The following is a 19,584-nucleotide window of genomic DNA, read 5'->3' on the forward strand; positions in this document are numbered from 1 at the left end:
ACAAACAAGTTGTTTCTCAGGTACAATAGGCTCACTAATTACACAATCTACTTTCCCATACGTAATCATCTGTAATCTCAGCACTGTCTTCACGACAGACAACTGCAAATACAGGACAGAAATACATTCACACAAACAAGTGACCACACACCATTTATGATGTGGGCGTCCTTCAGAGAGGTCTTAATACAGGTGTTTTTTTTTACCCTTTATTCCTATGGATCAAGTCTCCTCCAGTCCTTTAACTCAGTAGTAACAGCCCATGAATAGACTAATGATCGGTGTCCTTAAGACCCCGGCAGGATCAGATGGGGTTACTTAAGTAGATTGAGACAAAAACAAGGTCAGTAGGTAGCCACACATTAAAGTAATGACTCCTGTACAGACTGTTTTGAAGGTTAGAGCCATGCTTAGTGTACGGGGTATGCAGAAAAGCGGTGTCTGAGAGCAGTGGTACATGCTTCATGCGATACACACATAAATGCATCAGTGAGCACATCAAGGCTGTGATCTTATCAGTATTCTAACCTTTAATTTCACAGTTTTGTCATGCTCTCCATTTTTGATGGGTTGTGACTATTGTACAGCTATGGGAACATTTCGCTATATTAGTGCTTTGTTTTAACTGACAATCTCCCCTCCTCTTTCTCTACCATCCCCCTCTCCTGTTAGGTTCACACCAGTCTAAGAGCCTCTGATATTACTGACTGTTAAATATTTCAAAAGCCCTAATCATTTATTTCTCAAGTCATTTCAGAAATAGAGACTGTTATTTCTGTGAAAAAGCAATAATATATTTTTGTGTTCATGGAAAATCCTGTTATATTTCAGCTGAGTGCCCTCTGCTCTCTCTCTCTCTCTCTCTCTCTCTCTCTCTCTCTCTCTCTCTCTCTCTCTCACCCTCCCTCCACTCCTGCTGTTTCTGTGCATCTCTCATCTCTCTCTCTCCCTCTCTCTCTCTTTCTCACTCACTCACTCACTCACTCTCTCTCTCTCTCTCTCTCTCTCTCGCTGTACACACGCTCACTCTCTCCCTCCTACCTCACATGCACAGACGTTTAGGCACTGCTGCTGGCTTTTGTCAGAGTTTTTTGTCCGTTATTTAAAACAAAAGTGCTCAGCAGAGTGAGGAAAAGCAATGTTCAGTTCCTGACTAAAATTGAATGGATTAGCCAGCTATTCTGAGCACTAATGAGATTAGAGAGTCATCGCAGACATGGGTCGTAGCAGCATGCTACCTTTTGTTGAGCTCCTTAGGGAGTGTTTTCCCTGTCAGTTCCTCAGCATTCGAAATGGCGTTGTGATGCTTAACTGGGAGGAACCGGCACACGCGGATGCCAGGCAATAGAAACTACATGGTCACTTTTGCTGGTTTGTGGTGTGGATTCCTAGTAGTGGTGGACAAAATGAAGTACCAGAAATATATTACGGTAATGCAAATGGCTATGGGAGTGACTGCCTCCAACAAAGACAGTTGCCTCCCTCCGAAGAGACAGCTGTGGTGAGTATGAGTTTTTAGTTTGACTGAATGAGTGAAACAGACTGAAAGAGAGGGTTGAAGTAAAGCATGTGGACAGCAGCGCTGTTTGTCTCTTCAAATGACAGGAGGGAGAGAGAAAGAAGAGAAGGAAAGAAAGCAAAAGAGAGAGAGAGAGAGAGAGAGAGAGAGAGAGAGAAAAAGAAAGAAAAAACAGCTTCGTTCTACAGTATTTCTTCTGTCACAGTTGAAGGTCTTGAAGTATAAGTGTGTAAGTTTTGTTTGTCAAGAAGACAGAAAACAAAAGCGACAGAGACAGAGAGAGAGAGAGAGAGAGAAAGAGAGAGAGAGAGAGAAAGACGGAGAGACGCTCGCCTGGACTGACTCGCTGTTTGCGGAAGTGAGACCCTTCTCTCTCCACACACTCCACGCTGCTTTTCGTCTCCCCATCAACAGGGACACAAACTGTACTCGGCGTGCTCACAGGCTTGATGCGTTTAAACCTTTACGTGTCTTTGTTTGTTGTTCTTGAGTTAAGAGAGTGGTCAGGGTGCACAGAGGCTGTTTTTAATGGTAACAGTAAATTAATACACTGTAGTTGCGGCCAGTTTGTGGTCAGAGTGTACAGGTTGTAGAGGAGAACTCAGCATAACAGAAGATAAGGTTTTGCTGTGCACAAATGACCATGAAAATACATTACATTAAACACGTAAAGGTTATGTTTTTAATCTGCCCGATCTCCATTATATAATGCATACACATATATATATAAAAAAATAATGCAGGATTTTATCAGTTCTTCAGTTTCTCTTAATAGACAGTGGTTTCAAAGCTCAATGCTCCCAATTCTGATCAAGCATTTCATTAGAAACCATTGTTGTTTATGTATATATATGGAAATGTGCAGCTTTAAATCTGCGTCCTGAGTATATCCAGAACATTAAAGCAAATTAATGAGCAGCATGAAACGTACACTCTCTGATGTTATCGTAAGTTATTACTAGTTATTTTTAATTGGAGATTTAAAAACATAGGTCACGGTGAAGCTGCCTTCCTGCCTGGTGAGCATGTTAATCAGACCAGCTCTTTGTATTTTGCTTCTCTGGGTAGACTGTGTCTACAGCTCATCCTCTCTGACTCTCTGTGTGAGGTTATGAGAGCATCATGCCACGTTGGATACCACAATATATTTTCTGATCATGTGTTACTGTAGCATTCATATCTGTGCTACTGCTGCTACTCTCAGCTTTTAGTATTAGGTGGTTTTAATTAATGTCATATTTTCTCTGAATGATGTCAAGATTCTTGTTTTTTTTTTTCTCACAAAGCCATGTTAATTCACTGGCCAGTGTGTTTTGAGATGTCTGGTGTCAGATTTCAGCAGGGCACATTAAAAGGATGGAGAAGTGACCATGCTGGTAAATGTCATGCAAAGTGAGGAAAATCAGTGCAGAATGCGTGACTTGAATGGTGTAGCGTTTTCTCCCTCATATACATTGTGCATTCTCATCTTTTGCTTTCCCATATGGTATAGATAACATTATATCACACCCATGTTATTTAATCTGTCTGCATCCTTACCATACGAAGACAGGATGTAATGCTCCACTTGTTTGTGGAAGCCAATCTTTTGAAGCCAATTTGCAGAGATATATTAGATATATCAGATTTTTTAGGGGGGGGGGGTTGCCTTTACAGATGAGATTGCTGCTATTTGAATGGGAATATGGTATATTTTGTGCTGTGAATGAAATGGGAGGGGAAGCATTATTTTTGACACTGTTCCCTTAAGAGAGACACAGAGGTGGGTCTCAGGGTCGACCCCCTCCCATACTCCTCTTTAGCCTGCAGGAGCAGACTCATGGACTGGGGGGATGGGTTAGATGTGCCTCCAGAATTAGATTACGTTATTGCCTGATGAACACATAGACTAACAGCTAGTGGCCATGGCGGTTTCAGGTATTTATGCCTCTTGCCTGTGTAGAATAGCAGAGTGTGAATCCAGGGTTTGTTTGAAACATGCTGCTTTGTATTGCCAGATGTCTGTCTGTATCCCTCCTACACAACAGGGCCTGCCGTTACTCTCCACCTGTTTAATGATGCATGAATACACATCCCCCCCCTCAGTCCCCCCCATGACAGAACACCCCTCCCACAAAAAACCGTTCCTGAAACGCCCCGTGGAACGTTCTGAAGCGGAATGTCATCACCGCTGACGACACAGAGTCTGTGTGTGTGTGTGTGTGTGTGTGCACATGCGTGTCCCCAGCAGGCACCAGAGAGGAGAGAGAAGAGCTCTCTCTTTTGGCTGTAATCAGGAGCGTGTGTTTGTGAGAGAATTTTTTTTTTCTACCCCAAATGCACCTGTCTCCAAATGCCCCTGTCTGAGATGTGGTAGTTATCACAGAAGTAGTGGTGTTTTTTTTCTGGCCGTTAGAAACACACATGTTCCTGCTTTTCCAGCATGGTTTTAATCTCCTTTCATCTGGTTTGCTGCACTAAGGGGAACAGATTACTCTGGGCTTTGCTGACTTGGTGCTAACTCCATTCCTCCTTAACCTATACACCCCTTCTATTTCCTGAATCACCTCAATTGGGGTGTAATAATTGCTAAGGCAAGGCAGTGATACGTGAGAGCTCCACAGTCACAACAGGGCCTTCAGGAGACACAGCTTGATTACACAGAGGCAGAAAGACAGAGAGAGAGACTGGGAGAATTGGATATGGGGACACGGTGAGGTGTGGTATCTGTGTGATTTAAAGTGCGAGAGGGGTGAGGGAGAACCGTGCTGTATGTTGTGTCAGTGAAAAAGGAGGGAAAGTTGTTTTAATCTTTTCGCTAGTGTTTAAAACTGCCAGACATGCATCAAGAGCAAAGCATAACAAACTTATCCTTAAATGATCCCTGATCTCTCTCTCTCTCTCTCTCTCTCTCTCTCCTCTCTCTCTCTCCCCCTCCTCCTCCTCCTCCTCCGCCCTCATCTCTCCTTCCCTCCTTACAGAGACTCACACTTATATACCCATGTGTTCTTTGTCAATACCATTTTGCATTTCAAAGTCCAATTCAGTCGGATTCACCAGTGCACGGACACAGGTATCTGCTCTTCATCTCCGAGACAGTGAGACCACATTTATGACACTCCTGATTCTACAGTAATAACAGTATAATGGCTCTTATAAAAAGCCTGACAGTGCAGGGAAGGATGACAAGAAACGCTTGTCAGACTTTTATTCCCACGAGTAGCATGCGACCGAGAATGACTGTTCAAACTAGTGACTCAGGCACTGAGGGCTACAGCGATTCAGCAGGCAGTCAGATGGGACCTGCTGGAGGCCAGTTAGACAGGGTCAGTCACCACACAGCAAAGACGAGAGTGACAAACAAACACTTCAGCAATGTCAGACGCTTTTCCAAAATGGACAGTTCGTCTCCAAACCACTTTGTCTCTCACTGTATGTTTTGAATAAGGAGGTATAGTAGAGAGAGGGACTTAGAAACGGAGAGTTCAGTTCATACTCCATTTAAAACCCAAGAACCTGTCTGGAGACAGAGGCACGGAACCGTGTTGAAAGCCCTGCTGAAGGTTTTCACGCTTTTACATATTGAGCATTTTTTCCTCAGTGTGCTGCCTTCATCCACTGCTGCCCGGATTACATCTGAGCTCAGGCTGAAAAGGCTTGATAGTACACTGTTAATACTTCAGCTCTCCTCATTTTGCGTGTGTGTGTGTGTGTGTGTGTGTGTGTGTGTGTGTGTGTCTGCGTGTGTTCGTGTGTGTGTGTGTGTGTGTGTGTGCGTGTGTGCGTGTGTGCGTGTGTGTGTGTGTGTGTGTGTGTGTGTGTGCGTGTGTTCGTGTGTGTGTGTGTGTGTGTGTGTGTGTGTTTGCATGTGGTTTTCTTTTCCCTTTAGTCTCCAACTTTTTTTGAATGTCCAGTTATCTGTGAGATTAGCACACGTGTCCTCTTAGACATCTCAAAACTTGCTGCCATATTTTTTCACACTAAGAGTAGCATAACATTCTTGAAGGACAGTGCTATTCACCAAACTTCCCTGTACAGCCATCTGACCATTGGTGAATACCAGTGAGCAGTAGGGCAGTGATCCAATCCAACAAACCATCCAAAGCCATGGTACCTTGGACTCTATAGTAACTGTGTTTTTGTGGCCTTTTGTCCCCTGCCTCTTTAAATGAGGATGATGTGTGTGTGTGTGTGTGTGTGTGTGTGTGTGTGTGTGTGTGTGTGTGTGTGTGTCTGTCTGTCTGTCTGTGTGTGTGTGAGGGTTTTTTTTTGCTGTTTTCTCCCCTCTGTCCTTAAATGAGGATGATCTCCACGCACGTGGAGATGTGATCAGAACTGTTAGTTTGGATTTGAGTGTCAGGTTGTGTGTCAGTCATGCTGTGTGTGTGTCTGTGTGTGTGTGTTTGTATCTGTGTGTGTTTGTGTCCGTCTGTGTGTGTGTGTGTGTGTGTGTTTCTGTGCGTGCATGTGTGCCAGTGATCATTGCCCTGTCATGTTTGATGCAGGTTTGTATGACTAATCTGTCTGCCCATCTGTCAGGGCTATCTGGTAAACCAAGCCATGAGGACCTATCCCTGGGCTACTCCTGGCGACATGCTGCTAAAGGGCTTACACTCAAAGGATCCAACCAATGGGGCCTCTGATTGTCTGCTTGTGTTCGGTCCATTTTTTCTCAATATTTTCCTCAGAACACTCGGTTATTTTTCACATGTTTGGCTTTGTTTTGACATTTTTTTTTTCTCTATAAGTGCATTTGGATGCTTAATCTTGTGTAAATGTGATGTGACATCACGCCTGTCCGGTCCTCTTTGCTCCCAGAGGGCCGTGGTCGTGGTTAGGGAAGCGTGAAAGACGTTGCTTCCCATTTGTCCTGGCCGGGGGAGCCTCCGAGGCCACGTGCTGTTACGCTCCTCTTCCTGCTGTGTGCAGCAACCTGTCCCGCTCAAAAACACCCTCCACAGCACAGGAAATGTGACCTCTTAGAGTGCTGTCCGCGTCTCTGTTCCCGTGCCTGGATGACTCTACCTCAGCCCTTGAAGGAGAGCTACCTGAAAAACGAGAACTACGTGGTTTAAGATTTCAGATACTCTTGCAGATTTAGTTTGACCCTCCGTGTCTTTAATAGGAGCTTCTAGTTGATCTGTACAACGCACTACACACCACATTCAATTTTTGACAAGACTCTTTCAGCCCTTGTTCTCACCTTAGAAAGTATTTCAATGAAACCATTTTCCTCTTACAACAGTTCTCTTTGTGCAGCCTTACACAGGGAATCCTTCTATAATGTATTTATTGTACTGGCACCGTTTAAAATTCTACATAGTCTCTGCATGCTTATGTAAAATATATTTGTGTTTTTTTTGTAAAACAGCTACTGGATACATGGAATAAATTGTTGAAGGGTAAAAGCACATCCTTTGGGCTCTTATGATAGTTCTTCATAACATGTCACCTCACATACGAGTAAGACCTTTGAATGTACATGCCCTTAGGTGGAGCTCACTGCAGTTAGTCACACAGTTTAACTTTAAAATGCAGGAGAGGCTGGAACCAGCAAATGCCAAAGTATCACATGTGTGCATGTCTTACTGTCTTTTTTTTTTTTTTTTAAGGTGCTATTCTCAGCCCTGCCAGGTATAGATGTTCTCTTTACGCTCAGGACAGCATACTTTGTATTGATTTAGTAAAGCTAAGATGGAGCTGGATGGTCTTAGTCTGAACCATGTTTTTATCTCCCCAGTCATGCCGTGTTATCCCACCGTGGGAGAACTGTCATTTTTCATAGCCTTGCCTATATTGCTCTTATAAATCTCGTGCGTAGTTTGAATTGGCTAATTACACTGACATTATTGTCATCATTTCCTGCTCTAAGCTTGAGACATTACTGTAATTACTTTTCTCTGTTTTTCTGCCGTTATATGGGGTGCACTATGCGCTTCTCTTTGACACACGGCATTCAGCACAACTCATCCACACGCGTGGAATTTTAAATGATCTTTTTAATGTAAAATATTGCAACTCTTTAATATGCTAAAGTCAATCAGTAGAGCTTTTTGAATCTATAAACGTGGCCTCTGTCCTTGGCTGTCTACAATAAGAGGAAAAAATACTCTATTTTTGGACAGATCCTCATACAAATTTCATGGATTTTGCTTCATGGAGGAGTCGTTACTCTGTGTTTTTCTTTTGAAGTAAATGGATTGCTTTATTGGATGAAACGAAAGATAAACGGGGCTGGACGCTCTCAAAGGGCAAGAGAAGGAACCTCTAAAAGACAGATGTCTTCATACAATCTGTCATTCTGTTATGTCTTATGAAAGCTCCTTATTGCATGGTATTGCATGGCGCCTCTCTTAGCTACTCAGATCAACATCCTGATGGAGTCCCTGATGGACATTTCTTTTTAGCTGAATTTTTGATGAATGTTCTGTGAAATGCTTGATGAATGAATCATCTCATATTGCAAATGACTACTTGATTTGCCTGTGGAGCCATTGAGCTGGCTGTCACAGCTGGGATATGCATCCTTTTCCTTGACTTACTCACTTCATATGCATTTTGCCTATAGCAAATGTGGCATTAAAAGCATTTGACAGGGGCAGTTTTGGATTTGTGGGCAGACCTGTTATATGGAGTAGATGGTTTAGCTTGTATAGCCTGGTTGTATGTGCGTACATCCATGTGGGAAACTACAGCCTCTGTCCTGTTTCAGGCAGAGGCCAAGACAGTACCAAAACAACGGTTTTATCCCTAGAACTACTACTTTTGAACAACAGAAGGCTTTTTAAGCTGCTACTCAGAAGGTAAATATGTGAATGGGATCCCCTCTCGCCAACCTGTGTATGAATGTATGTATGTGTGTGCGTGTGTGCGTGCGTGCGTGCGTGTGTGCGTGTGTGCGTGTGCTTCTGTGTGTATGTGTGTGTGTGTTTGTGTGTGTGCTGAAGGCTGGTGGCAGCAGAAGTCTCTCAGGATTGCATGCAGTGTGCCAGCTTTAGTGCAAATCCCCAGCATGCGTAGGCAGGGCGGAGGTCAAGAGAGAAAAGCAAAGCTCTGCAGTAGCCCTGCCAATCATTAAGATATGCCAGCGAGCAGGAGCCACAGAATCACTAGAGCAAAGCAATGAACAGGAGCCTATCACAGGGGGACAGTAGCAAATTGGATCAGTTTGCTGAGATACACCATAAACAGTAGCCAATCACTGGGGCACAACAGTGGATAGCAGCCAATCATAGAGATGCCGAGATGAATGGCAGCCAATCACAAGGACACAGCAACAAATCAAAGCCAATTATGAGGTCACAGCCACGACCAATAGCCAAACAGAAGGATAAAGTTGCAAATCTGCCAGTTGGGGTACACAGTAGTGAACAGTAGCCAGGAATGACCACATGGAAATTACCAGGAGCAAAAGTACGCTTTTTACCCTGTCTGCTCTAGGGCTTTGGGTTGTTCAAGGTAACACCAGGGAATGGAAGTGCAAGTGTATCACCCAGATCTACAGTCGAAGATGAGATCAGATAGTGTAGTTACCCTGCATGTCCTCTGAAGGACTCTTCTCTTTGATTACACCACATAAATATTTAGCATAGTCGCCCGCTCTTTGATTTCACATGTATTCACACTTTATAAAGAACAACTGGTAAATTTAAAATAATAAAAAAGCCAAAAACCTCTCGTTTTATTTGAAATTTTGGAGCGTCACATTTGATTTACAAAGCGTCAGTGTAAGATACATCACAGCAAAACTGAAACCAAGGAAATCCCTCAGACCATTACCAAATCCATTGTAATATGGTAATATCTTCATCAATACACCATTTAAAAGCCAGAATTATTACTGATAGCGTTTTGATAACTTGTCGGGTCAAAAAGGCTTAGTAAATGCTGTGAATGTATGAGATATTTTGAAGATGGGAACAAGCTGTAAGTTATATTGTATTGAAAGCACCTGTCACCACGTTCATAAGGTCAGCTGTGTTGCCAGTTTTACTCAAATGTACGTTTAATATGGTACGGACAATGTTTCTATCCCAAATTTACGCATGACAGATGCATTGGTAGAGAAAGCAGGCCTCCGTGTGTTAATTTTCAACATAACAGTCATGTAGGAGTAGTGTATGTCTTTTCTACTCAGGTTTGTTCCTTTTGGTCTGTGGGCCTTGTCTTTGTCACTGCTTAGGTAGCCTCCTCAGAGCTCTCTGTGCTGTTCCAGTACTGTGTGTGTGTGTGTGTGTGTGTAAGTGTGTGTGTCTGGGTGGGTGGGTTTCCTGCTGGTGCTCCATGCTTGTAGTTGGGAGGATGATATGAGAATGGGAAGGCGACACTTGCCCCAAAAGGGGACAACTGATGTATTAATCATTCTGCCTGAGAGACTGAAACAAGGAAATATCCCTCTTTCTACTGTTTTTTCCTCCGGCAGTAGATGTAATGACTTCAGCTTGAGTGAAGACGGGAGGGAGAGAATGAGAGTCTTCAACAGAGGAACATCCCAAAATCAAATCCCATACCTTGCACTGGGTCACAAGCGGTCACATGACATTAAAATGTAATAAAGCACGCTTGCTTTGCATAGAACTTCAGCCCACCGTGAAAAGTGTCCTTTAAAAGAACAAAAAAGAAAAAAGAAAGGAAGGATAAGGGAAAACATTTTTCCTTGCTCATTTCCTCGCTTAGTTGTTCCAAAGAGTCCTGATCGTTGACATACCGTTGCAACGAGACCCTTTTTATATGTGGGTCTGTGTGAATATGTGTGTAATGGCTTTATGAGGACATGTGTTTGTATAGTTTATAGGACATACTGTATGATAACTGCATAAAGTAGTTTTATGAGGACATTGGCATTTATGAGGACACTAATGTCTTTGCCCTGTTTCTTTAACGCAGGGTAACCCCCAGCTCTGATGGTGCGTCTGCATCCACTGCCGCCCCTCCAGTGGTGGCCGCCAGCCAAGGCAAGCCGTCGCTACGGAGAATCAAAGGTCGCATTCATCGCAGCAAGAGCCTGGACAGCATAGATCTTTTGGACTCTAACGTGAGTAAACACACAACCAACATGTGCAATCTTGTATATGTATTGTATGTATCTAGAACAGGGGTATTCAAGGCTAAGGTCATATGAGGGGGACATAAACAGCAGTACTGACTAATTGACCTTCTTATGTAACTTGGCTGAAAAATTTATAAATGCTCACTCTCATAATTTCCACCTCTACTCCCCCACAACATAAAGAGAGATGGTTTATCTCGCAGAATAAGCTCTCAAAATGTGATTTATACGTTTATCAGATTTTTTGTCCAGTTTGTAAGGTTTGTAAGACTAACTTCCTCATCAGCGTTAAAAAAAAAAAAAAGTAGAGAAACAAAGAAACACCTGCTGATAGAGGTGCTCCATGTTATGGGAGGAAATGTGGTCACGTGTAAGACATTCCAAAACCATGCCAACTGTGCCCAAATTTAGCAAATGGGACAGGAGAGAAATGGCTTCCGGCCATACGTGTACTGAACTTCCTGCTGTCATCGAGCAATCGTTTTTTTTTCCCCACTGCATGTCCACCAGTCCATCAAATCTGTGTATCATCTGTTCTGACCAAAGAACCGCTCATGGCTGGTCAAGACAGCAAACTCTTTTCCAAATCAGCTTTTTCTAAAGGTAATTTAGAGTCTTGTTAAACTGGAACTTTATTTGCAAAACTTACTTTAGCTTTGAGAGTATAGCAGGAGCATCTGACAACATATGAATATTAACATAAGGCACTTTTCATCTATGTTCACTGTTTTTGTTGTGTAATAAATTTGTACTTTAGAAATTATAAAGACATTTAAAACGTGTGGATATTTTTTCTGTTGGCCTATCAATAATGCCATAGATTTTCCTCTTTAGACAGGGTTAAAGAATGTATTTTATAGTATATGCCATATTCTCTGAGGAAACCCCTGGGTAATTAGCCTCCGTACACACTGACTGTTCTCCTCCAACATGTAATGATTAACCCATTTAGTTTAAGACCTTCCTATTGACCCTCGTAGTAGGCTGTATTGAGTTCCTTCTTTGGCACCAGTTGAGATGTTATTGGATTGAACTAATTTACTTTGCATCCTCACACAACGATATCTGTGACGTCACTACTTCTTTACTCTTTCGTGATACTGTAGGTTAGACAATGTTATAAAGTTTAGAAGCAGAGGGTTTATGCTGACTTAAATGTCTGATTCCTGAGTGCATAGTAACATACAGCTTCAGTGAATGGGAGGTCCTAATGCTGAATCCCTGTGGAGCACCAGTAATCAGAAATGGGATCAATGCTACATCATCTCACTCCGTTTGAGGAATATGTTGTAATTTGTTCAGTAACTGTGCTGGCTACTTTTGTAGCGGGAGTTTTTAAGCAGGTATATATCTTGTGTTTTTTCTGTGACTGACTCGGATAAATGAAATTTCAAATGAACTTTCAAACTAACTTACCTCAGCCGTGGGTGAAACTCACAATTCCCTGATGTCATCCAGTTGGAACATGTGTGTTCGCATGCACACGCGCGTGTGTGTTGTGATTGTGTATGTATGCATATGTATATATTCATATGTGTGTGAGAATTTGCATATCTAACAGATGGCTAGAACAGTAGAGCTGTCATTGCAGTCCCTACTATTGGTGTCATGGTTTCAGCTGAGGTCATTACATATGACAGGCCACAAGACTTTGATGTTATGCAATATGAGTGCTCCCTCAGCACAGAAATGGTCAAAACTTTTAAAAAAAAAACATTCCATATGTCATTCACTGAGTGGATTATTTTTGTTCGAAAAGAGGAATAATCTGACAAATTAAGTGGGTAAGCAGCTTGAGTCAAACCATGAAAACCATGATAACCCTGGGAAAGAGTGGAGTACTTAAAGCTGATTGGTTGGCTATAGTCATCACTCATATGAGCTGGGCTTGGTTGGGGGGAAGGGACTTTCACTGGGAAAAAGAGACTATCGGTTTAGGAAATGAGCTGTGAGACAACTTGTCACTAATGCACTAATACAACATTTTAACACCAGCAGACCACCATACACGCAAATAGTCACACAAATCTAAAATGGAACAGAGAGTTCCATTTGCCTTTGGAAATGGACCAGGCTTCTGATGCTCATAAATGCAAATACACATCATAAAACTTCCTCTATTTGCAGCTGAATTTTGATGTTTATTTTTTATATAAAAAGGTGCTACAAATGTAAATGTAGTATGTGCTTTATCTGAAATTGAATTTTGATATTTAAATATATGTTTGCATTTGTTGTTTGCATTGTGGTAGGTATATTTTGGTTTTCTCTCATGGTACAAGCAATTTCAGATAGAGTTATATACATACAGTGGCATGGTAAGCTAAAGAACCTGCACCTTTTTTTTTTAGCTTAAAGTGCTGTTACGGCTTCTGATGTGTAATTTCTCCCTGTTGATGTATAAATGCTGGGCTGGTTTGGTCAATGTATTTTTAATAGAGGCCATTCTTATAGAATAACCCTTCTGAGGCTGTCTGCACATGAGTGGACTGTATTACTGCTAAATTTGGAAATGGCCATATTGCAGTTCACAGACGTTGATCCATTATTGATGTGGAAGAGCTAGATTTTACACTGAGGGATCTGACAGTATCCCAGGTAATGTAGGCCTCTCTTAGATGTAGCCAGGGATGCTGTGAAATTCACTGGATGTCTCAATCAACTATAAAAAGATGAGTTAAAAACAAAATGCAAAGGTATATATCAGTTAATGGAAAACTGTGCTCCTCTATATAAGGGGATGTGTACTTTCTCCACCAGTTTTGCCTAATACTTTCTAGTAGATGTGCTCTGTGTGTGTGTGTGTGTGTGTGTGTGTGTGTGTGTGTGTGTGTGTGTGTGTGTATGTGTAAGATCTGTGACTGGCCATCTGATAATTTTTTAACACATGGAATCACATGCAGTTGAGCAAAGCTGGGTACTTGCTTTATATCTTTCTCCCTTTGTTCAAGAGGCTGCAGGAACCAGCTGTGAATTTTCCTGGACAACTTTAGTGCTGCTTGATACTTGGAACTTTGGTACCATTTCATTGTGGCCGCTCTCAGAGAGGCCGACCTCAGTGCCATGGTCGCTTCTTGGTTTGTAACCAGCAGCTGATAGGATCATAATGGAAATCTGTTGTGCAAGTTTAGCTGCTAACAACTAGAAGAATTTGATTTTGTGTTGGTGAATGGAGCCACGATTTTGCTGATAGCCAATGAAATGAAAGAATGTTATGGAAAAAAACCTGGGGGGGGGGGGGGTTGCACCCGTTTCACCTCTTCTGCTGTGTTGTGGCTCCATGTGTTACTGGAAAACTGTTATAAAATGGATGACATGAATTTATTTCAAAACAGTATAAATCCAAAATATCCTAAAGATGAGATGCTATCGTAAGACTATGATCGTGCCCGTCAATTGTCATTGCATCACACCTCATTCTCCAGCCAGACTGATAGTGTGTTTCTGCCTTGATATCTGTGTAAGCCAATCCCAACACAGAGGCACCGCTCTCTGTACACAAATAAGCCGAGGTTGCCAGTTGCTAGTCCCACAAGAGCGCTCATTTAAGGTTGGAGCATATCTTTTCCTAAAGACAAATGGTCTGTTTCTGACCATTAACTCAGCCCCCCCCCCCCCCCCCCCCCCCCCCCTCCACAGTCAGGGCAGTTTTGTTCCATTGGCTCCCTGAGATACTGTTGGAGCTGAGCAGAAACACAAAGAGATAAGAGATCCCCATCAGTGCAATATTGTAAATCTCAGTAGCATGTGGGTGAGTGCTGTAAAGTACACTGGAGGCTTTAAACAGTAATGAAATGCCTTCAGAGGAGATAAAACCAAAGAGTGAGACATAGCGAAAGAGTCTTAGAAGGAAAGGAAAGTAAATCGTGTCATTTTAATTCAGTTTTAAGCTGAGAGGCTATTTTAAGCTCTCTGCGGACTATTTCAGACTTTGGTGAAGGACTATTTTTAGGCTGAGTGCAGCGATATGGTTTTGTGTAAGCACAAAAAGCAAAAAGGTGATCTTTTGTTTTATCAAAGACAACCACAATGCCATGATTGTGCAATTATATGAGCACGAGGATCAAACATAAAACATAGAATGCTTCTCTGTTTAAACCTCGGCCTGCGAAACCAAAACCACATCTTCAACTTTAAGCCATTTTTCCAAGCACTCATGTAATGTAAGGCCTACAAATGAAAAAAAAAAGCATGCAATACATGAAAGAAATGATTGACATCATAGTGCTCAATTTTCTATGCTGTCTCAGCGGTTTTCAGAAAGGGGGATGCCAAAGTGTAGTAGACCAATGAGGTAGACTCGCAAATAAGAAATGTCAAATGGAGGCTACCATTCATTATTCAGCACATACCCATTGCTATGTCATTTATCTTTTAATGCAGAACAACTGCCAATTCATTCCAGTTTGGGGAGTAATGATCAATAATTTAGAACAATTCGGTGGGAGAGAGACTGATGGCGTTGTTAGTAGTGATCACTCTTAAGACTTGCTCTCTCTTTAATTCAGCCCAGCAGTCCCCATATGTAATGTGTTTGAATCGATTTGCCCTGTTTGTTCTATGTGAAGTTGATGGTTCTGATTATACATGAATTTGCTGTGTTGTTTTGAATGTAGATGCTGTGTGTTTGTGTGTGTGTGTGTGTGTGTTTGTGTGTGTGTGTGTGTGTGTGTGTGTGTGTGTGTGTGTGTGTGTGTGTGTGTGTGTGTGTGTTTGCACGTATGTGTGTGTGCGCGTGTGCGCACATCACCATGTATTGCTGTGTTTCTGGGGACCAGCAACATTTTCCTACACTACATTGTTGTTACTGATAAAACAAAAGGTGTCAAAACATTTCTTTGGTTAAGGTTAAGGTTAGGGTTAGGGTTAGGGATAAGTTAGTATTCTTTAGTTATAGAATAATGGGACTCAATGGGAAGTCCCCACTAGGATATGAGTACAAACTTGTATTTGGTTACAGCCCCCTCAGTCAGCAGTACAAACAGACCATTTCATTAAAACTACTTCTTGTGCCGGTCACTGAACTGATTCCTTTGTCCAGTGATAGCTATGTGTTAGAATGTGTTGAACAGAAGCTTCATACCCACACACGTGCTCACGCACACACACACACACACACACACACAAACACGCACACACACACACACACAAATACATAAGCACATACAAACATACATGCATACAAAATCATAAACTCAAACTAACAAAATCACAAAATCACAAACACAAATAGTTACACTGACAGTGATCTCCAGCATTACCTGTTATGCTGTTGGATGTACTGTATGAATTACTCTGTGTCCTCAACACTTGATCTCAGTCTCAAATGAGAAGCCTCTCTAGTCTACAACATACAAAATGACATGGATAAGTACTAACCAATACCATTTGTCCACTTACCTTTTGTTGGGCTAATTTGGAATAAACTGAGTACATGGTGTTGGCTGGAAACAAACAGGCAAAGAAACAAATAAAGCATTATAGCACTACAGAGGCCTCATTAACTGGCAGCAGGTCACACTGACCACTGGTGCCCTTTGTGGTCCTCTCCCTGTGGAGTCTAAAGAAACATTCTGCAGTATTGTCAATAGTGGTTTATTAATAGCAAGCATCTAATTAAAGAGGTGAAATAAGAGCTTCCCGTTTCATGCACCGTGGCCTGAGAGGAGAGAGATATAGAACTCAATAGCTAAAGTGCAGCCATGCTTTTGCCCAACCACTCACTCCAATGTGGACTCTGGCAGACACAACATTCGAGTCTAATTCACTAATTCATCTCATATAAGCATATGTGAATGCACACACACACACACACACACACACACACACACTATGCACAAACATACATGACTGTAATGTCCCCAATAAATGCTTCATTTGCTTTACCAGAAAGAGCATTAGAGGAAGCTGAGTCGACGCTCACTGTTCTGGACATGAAAGAAGCCCATTAGATACTGTAGATTATGTTCTCCTGTACAGACGTGTATCACTGATGTATAGGCTGTGGTCTTATTAATGGCCCCATAGCCTTTTCTTCCTGCCTTAATTAAGATAAGGGGAATCTATTAGGTGTTCAAAGACAGTCATTTCTCAAAGAGGAGTGCTCCACCAGAGCCGAGAGAGAAAGAGAGAGGGAGAAACAGAACACATGCAGCCTTTTCCCCCCAGTTATGCATTTCACATGGTCACTGGCAAGGTCAGGGTGAGAAATCATAACACAGAGCAAACAGATAGAGTTTTGATTTATTGCACTATGCTGTGTGCGCACATGGGTTTCGTGTGTCTCATATATGTGCCTGTGTGTGTGTGTGTGTGTGTGTGTGTGTTGTTCTCTTAGCTGTAAGGTATTGATTGGTGACATTAAAGAGTCGCCAGGTCAGCATGGCATTAAAAGAAACAAAGAGTAGGAGGCGTGAGTGAGAGAGTGTGTGTGTGTGTGTATTGACAGAGCTGGTCCAAGAGGATGAAATGTAATATAGCCCACTGGTGACCATCTCTGAATATAAATCAACACCATTTAGCAAATCAACCAAAATAATGAATCATTTTGATCTTCAGTGACAGCCACAACCAATTCTCAGCATACCAACTGTTCAGCCCATTTTTATTCTATCAGATCATCTCTGTTTCAAAATATCACCAAATATTTTTCACAAACGTCTTCAATATCAGTTACAATTTATGTTTCCACATTCTGCCAATCACCGTGTCTACATTTCTCAAGGCTATTTAATCCCTTTCCGAATGCAGAACATTTATTATGACTGAATTTTAGCTCTTTCCAAACATGGTGTTTTAGATATATGCTTTGGATACATGAAGAGCACATGTATAATTCACATAAATTCAGAGATATGCAGTGTTGCACGCACATGAGCGTCTTGTTCTTTCAGTCGTTTACACATTTTTAAAATAGCATAAGAATGCCGAAACCACCAACAGGTTCGCGAGTTATCTCTAAAATACTCCTCCCATCTCTGCTGAATCTGTGAAAACTAGGGATTCAGCCTCTTTGTTGGTAACCATGGAAACAAAGTTGGCTGCAGGCAGGATGAGGGAAGAGGGGAGAAGAGAGAGGAAAAGACGGATGATTGTGAGTAACGTTGCCCAGGCAAGAGCGTGGCCACGCAGGGTTTATGTAGTAAATCAACTCTCTCTCTCTTCACCTGCTCATTCAGTGACAACCCAAATGTCTTATAGCCTAAATATGTATTTATATAAGCCTTGTTCCCATCGCTGCTTTGAACTGGGTCATTTATTCAGCATGCAGTATACATGTTATACATAACTGGGTATCTGTAGAATAGCGAGTGATACAATTGTTGGTGAACTGATGGGTCTACACAGCTTTCATGACTTATTCATGACTTTCCTGTGTGGGCAGGGTGTCGGTCTCAAAGTGCTTCTCATTGTTTAAAAAAAGAGACTTTTACCCGGATATACAGAAAACAAACATACACATTGCATGAAATGTGAGCTTTGTTGTTGCAACTGATGATCTGTTGTGAATTGGCTTTGTTGCTGTTGCAGTATCATACAGTTTGCTTATTGGATGCACTTATTTCTATAGCGTTTCTGTCCTTTTGTTTATGTTGTGTAGCTATTCTGCCTGTGGAGATTCAGGGGAGTGAATATATTTACTTCTTGCTTATGTAGCTCAGCAATCTATGATTTCACATTTGGTGTTTTTTACATGTGAGGTTAATGAGAGTAGGAAGTATAGAGAGCTGAAATTTTGTAAAGAGACCTGCCCCTGGGGAGGTCGTTCAGATGGATAGATAAAGAGAGAGAGTGAGAGAGAGAGAGAGTGAGAGAGAGAGAGAGTGAGAGAGAGAGAGAGAGAGAGGGAGAGTGAGGGAGAGAGAGAGAAAGAGGGAGAGAGGTAGGGAGAGAGCTAGAGAGAGGTAGGGAGAGAGAGAGCCAGAGGGAGAGGAGGTTAGAGAGATTTAGAGAGAGAGAAAAAAGAGAGAGAGAGAGAGAGAGAGAGAGAGAGAGCTGGAGATGGTGTCTCTCAAGGTGAATTTGTCACCTGTTCTTCCTCTGCACTCCATTAGGAGGAGAGCTGCTATTTTTGTCAGCTACCTGTGGAGCAGCGGCAGTCTAGGTTCCATTAAAAAGGGAGCAGATTTGTATGAGTATCTCTCTGACAGGACACTTGCACAGAGTTCACAAGACATCAATTTGGCGAAATGGAAACATTTTTCCAAAGCCCAGAAGTATGCACACACTGGTATTTTGTTCAGTGTTTTATTGACCAGACAGTGAATTCTCAGTTTTACACGCTTCAGTTTGTCAGAGGTTAAAGTCTGAATTCCCTGCATCCGGTAGAGGAAAAGTACTACTTTTTTTGCAAGGGACCATTTTTCTATTTAAAAATAGGATCAAAATAATCATAAGGTTGATTGAGTGCATTTAGGACCAGATTCCTATTTTTACTGGGCCCTCTGAAACCACCATACGTTTTCTATCTAGATTGTATCTGGCTAAAGAACTAATCTAATTTTGTTGAGAGAGCTGAAGGAAAAACTTCCCACTGTTCAAAACGGTAGAGAGGGAGGATGATAGTGATGGAGTGAGTCTTTATCAAGTTCTGGTTTATTACACTGTCTGTAGAATGGAGTCTACAGAGATGTGGAGAGATGGGAAAAAAGTGATTAAATTTAACAACTGGAAACTTAGACAGTGACCACATGACTTACATATGACTGGAGTCAAATGTCAGTGGTCTGTTCTTAAATACTTCTGCTCTAAAACGCCAGCACATTACCAATCAGTGTGATCTATTGTTCAGTCAATTCTCTGATCTTTAAATTTATTAAAGGCTACTGACTTGACTTGTCATCAAGCAGCTGCTTATATAAAACCTTCACAGTAATTCATCTGAATTAAATCTTGGACGTGGTTTATGGAGTGAGCTGGCCTGAGTTGGGTAAAGTAGCGAACAGTACATGAAGTACAGGATGCTCAGCATGCTGTCCCTGTTCCACTTTTAACTCATTAAAATGCATGATTGTTGCAGATTGAAAAAGACACTACA

General features: G+C 41.9%; 1 protein-coding gene across 1 annotated transcript in view; it reads left to right on the plus strand.

The window, feature by feature from the left end:
* Positions 1-1,406: 1,406 nt before the first annotated feature.
* Positions 1,407-19,584, plus strand: part of tjp1a (tight junction protein 1a) — an 85,925-nt gene continuing 67,747 nt past the window's right edge. Inside the window, exons 1-2 of the mRNA XM_030794201.1 lie at positions 1,407-1,501; positions 10,385-10,532. Coding sequence (XP_030650061.1) covers positions 1,407-1,501; positions 10,385-10,532 — 243 coding nt within the window. The remainder of the gene's footprint in view (positions 1,502-10,384; positions 10,533-19,584) is intronic.

The sequence above is a fragment of the Chanos chanos genome, chromosome 2, assembly GCF_902362185.1.
Source record: "Chanos chanos chromosome 2, fChaCha1.1, whole genome shotgun sequence".
Taxonomy (NCBI): domain Eukaryota; kingdom Metazoa; phylum Chordata; class Actinopteri; order Gonorynchiformes; family Chanidae; genus Chanos; species Chanos chanos.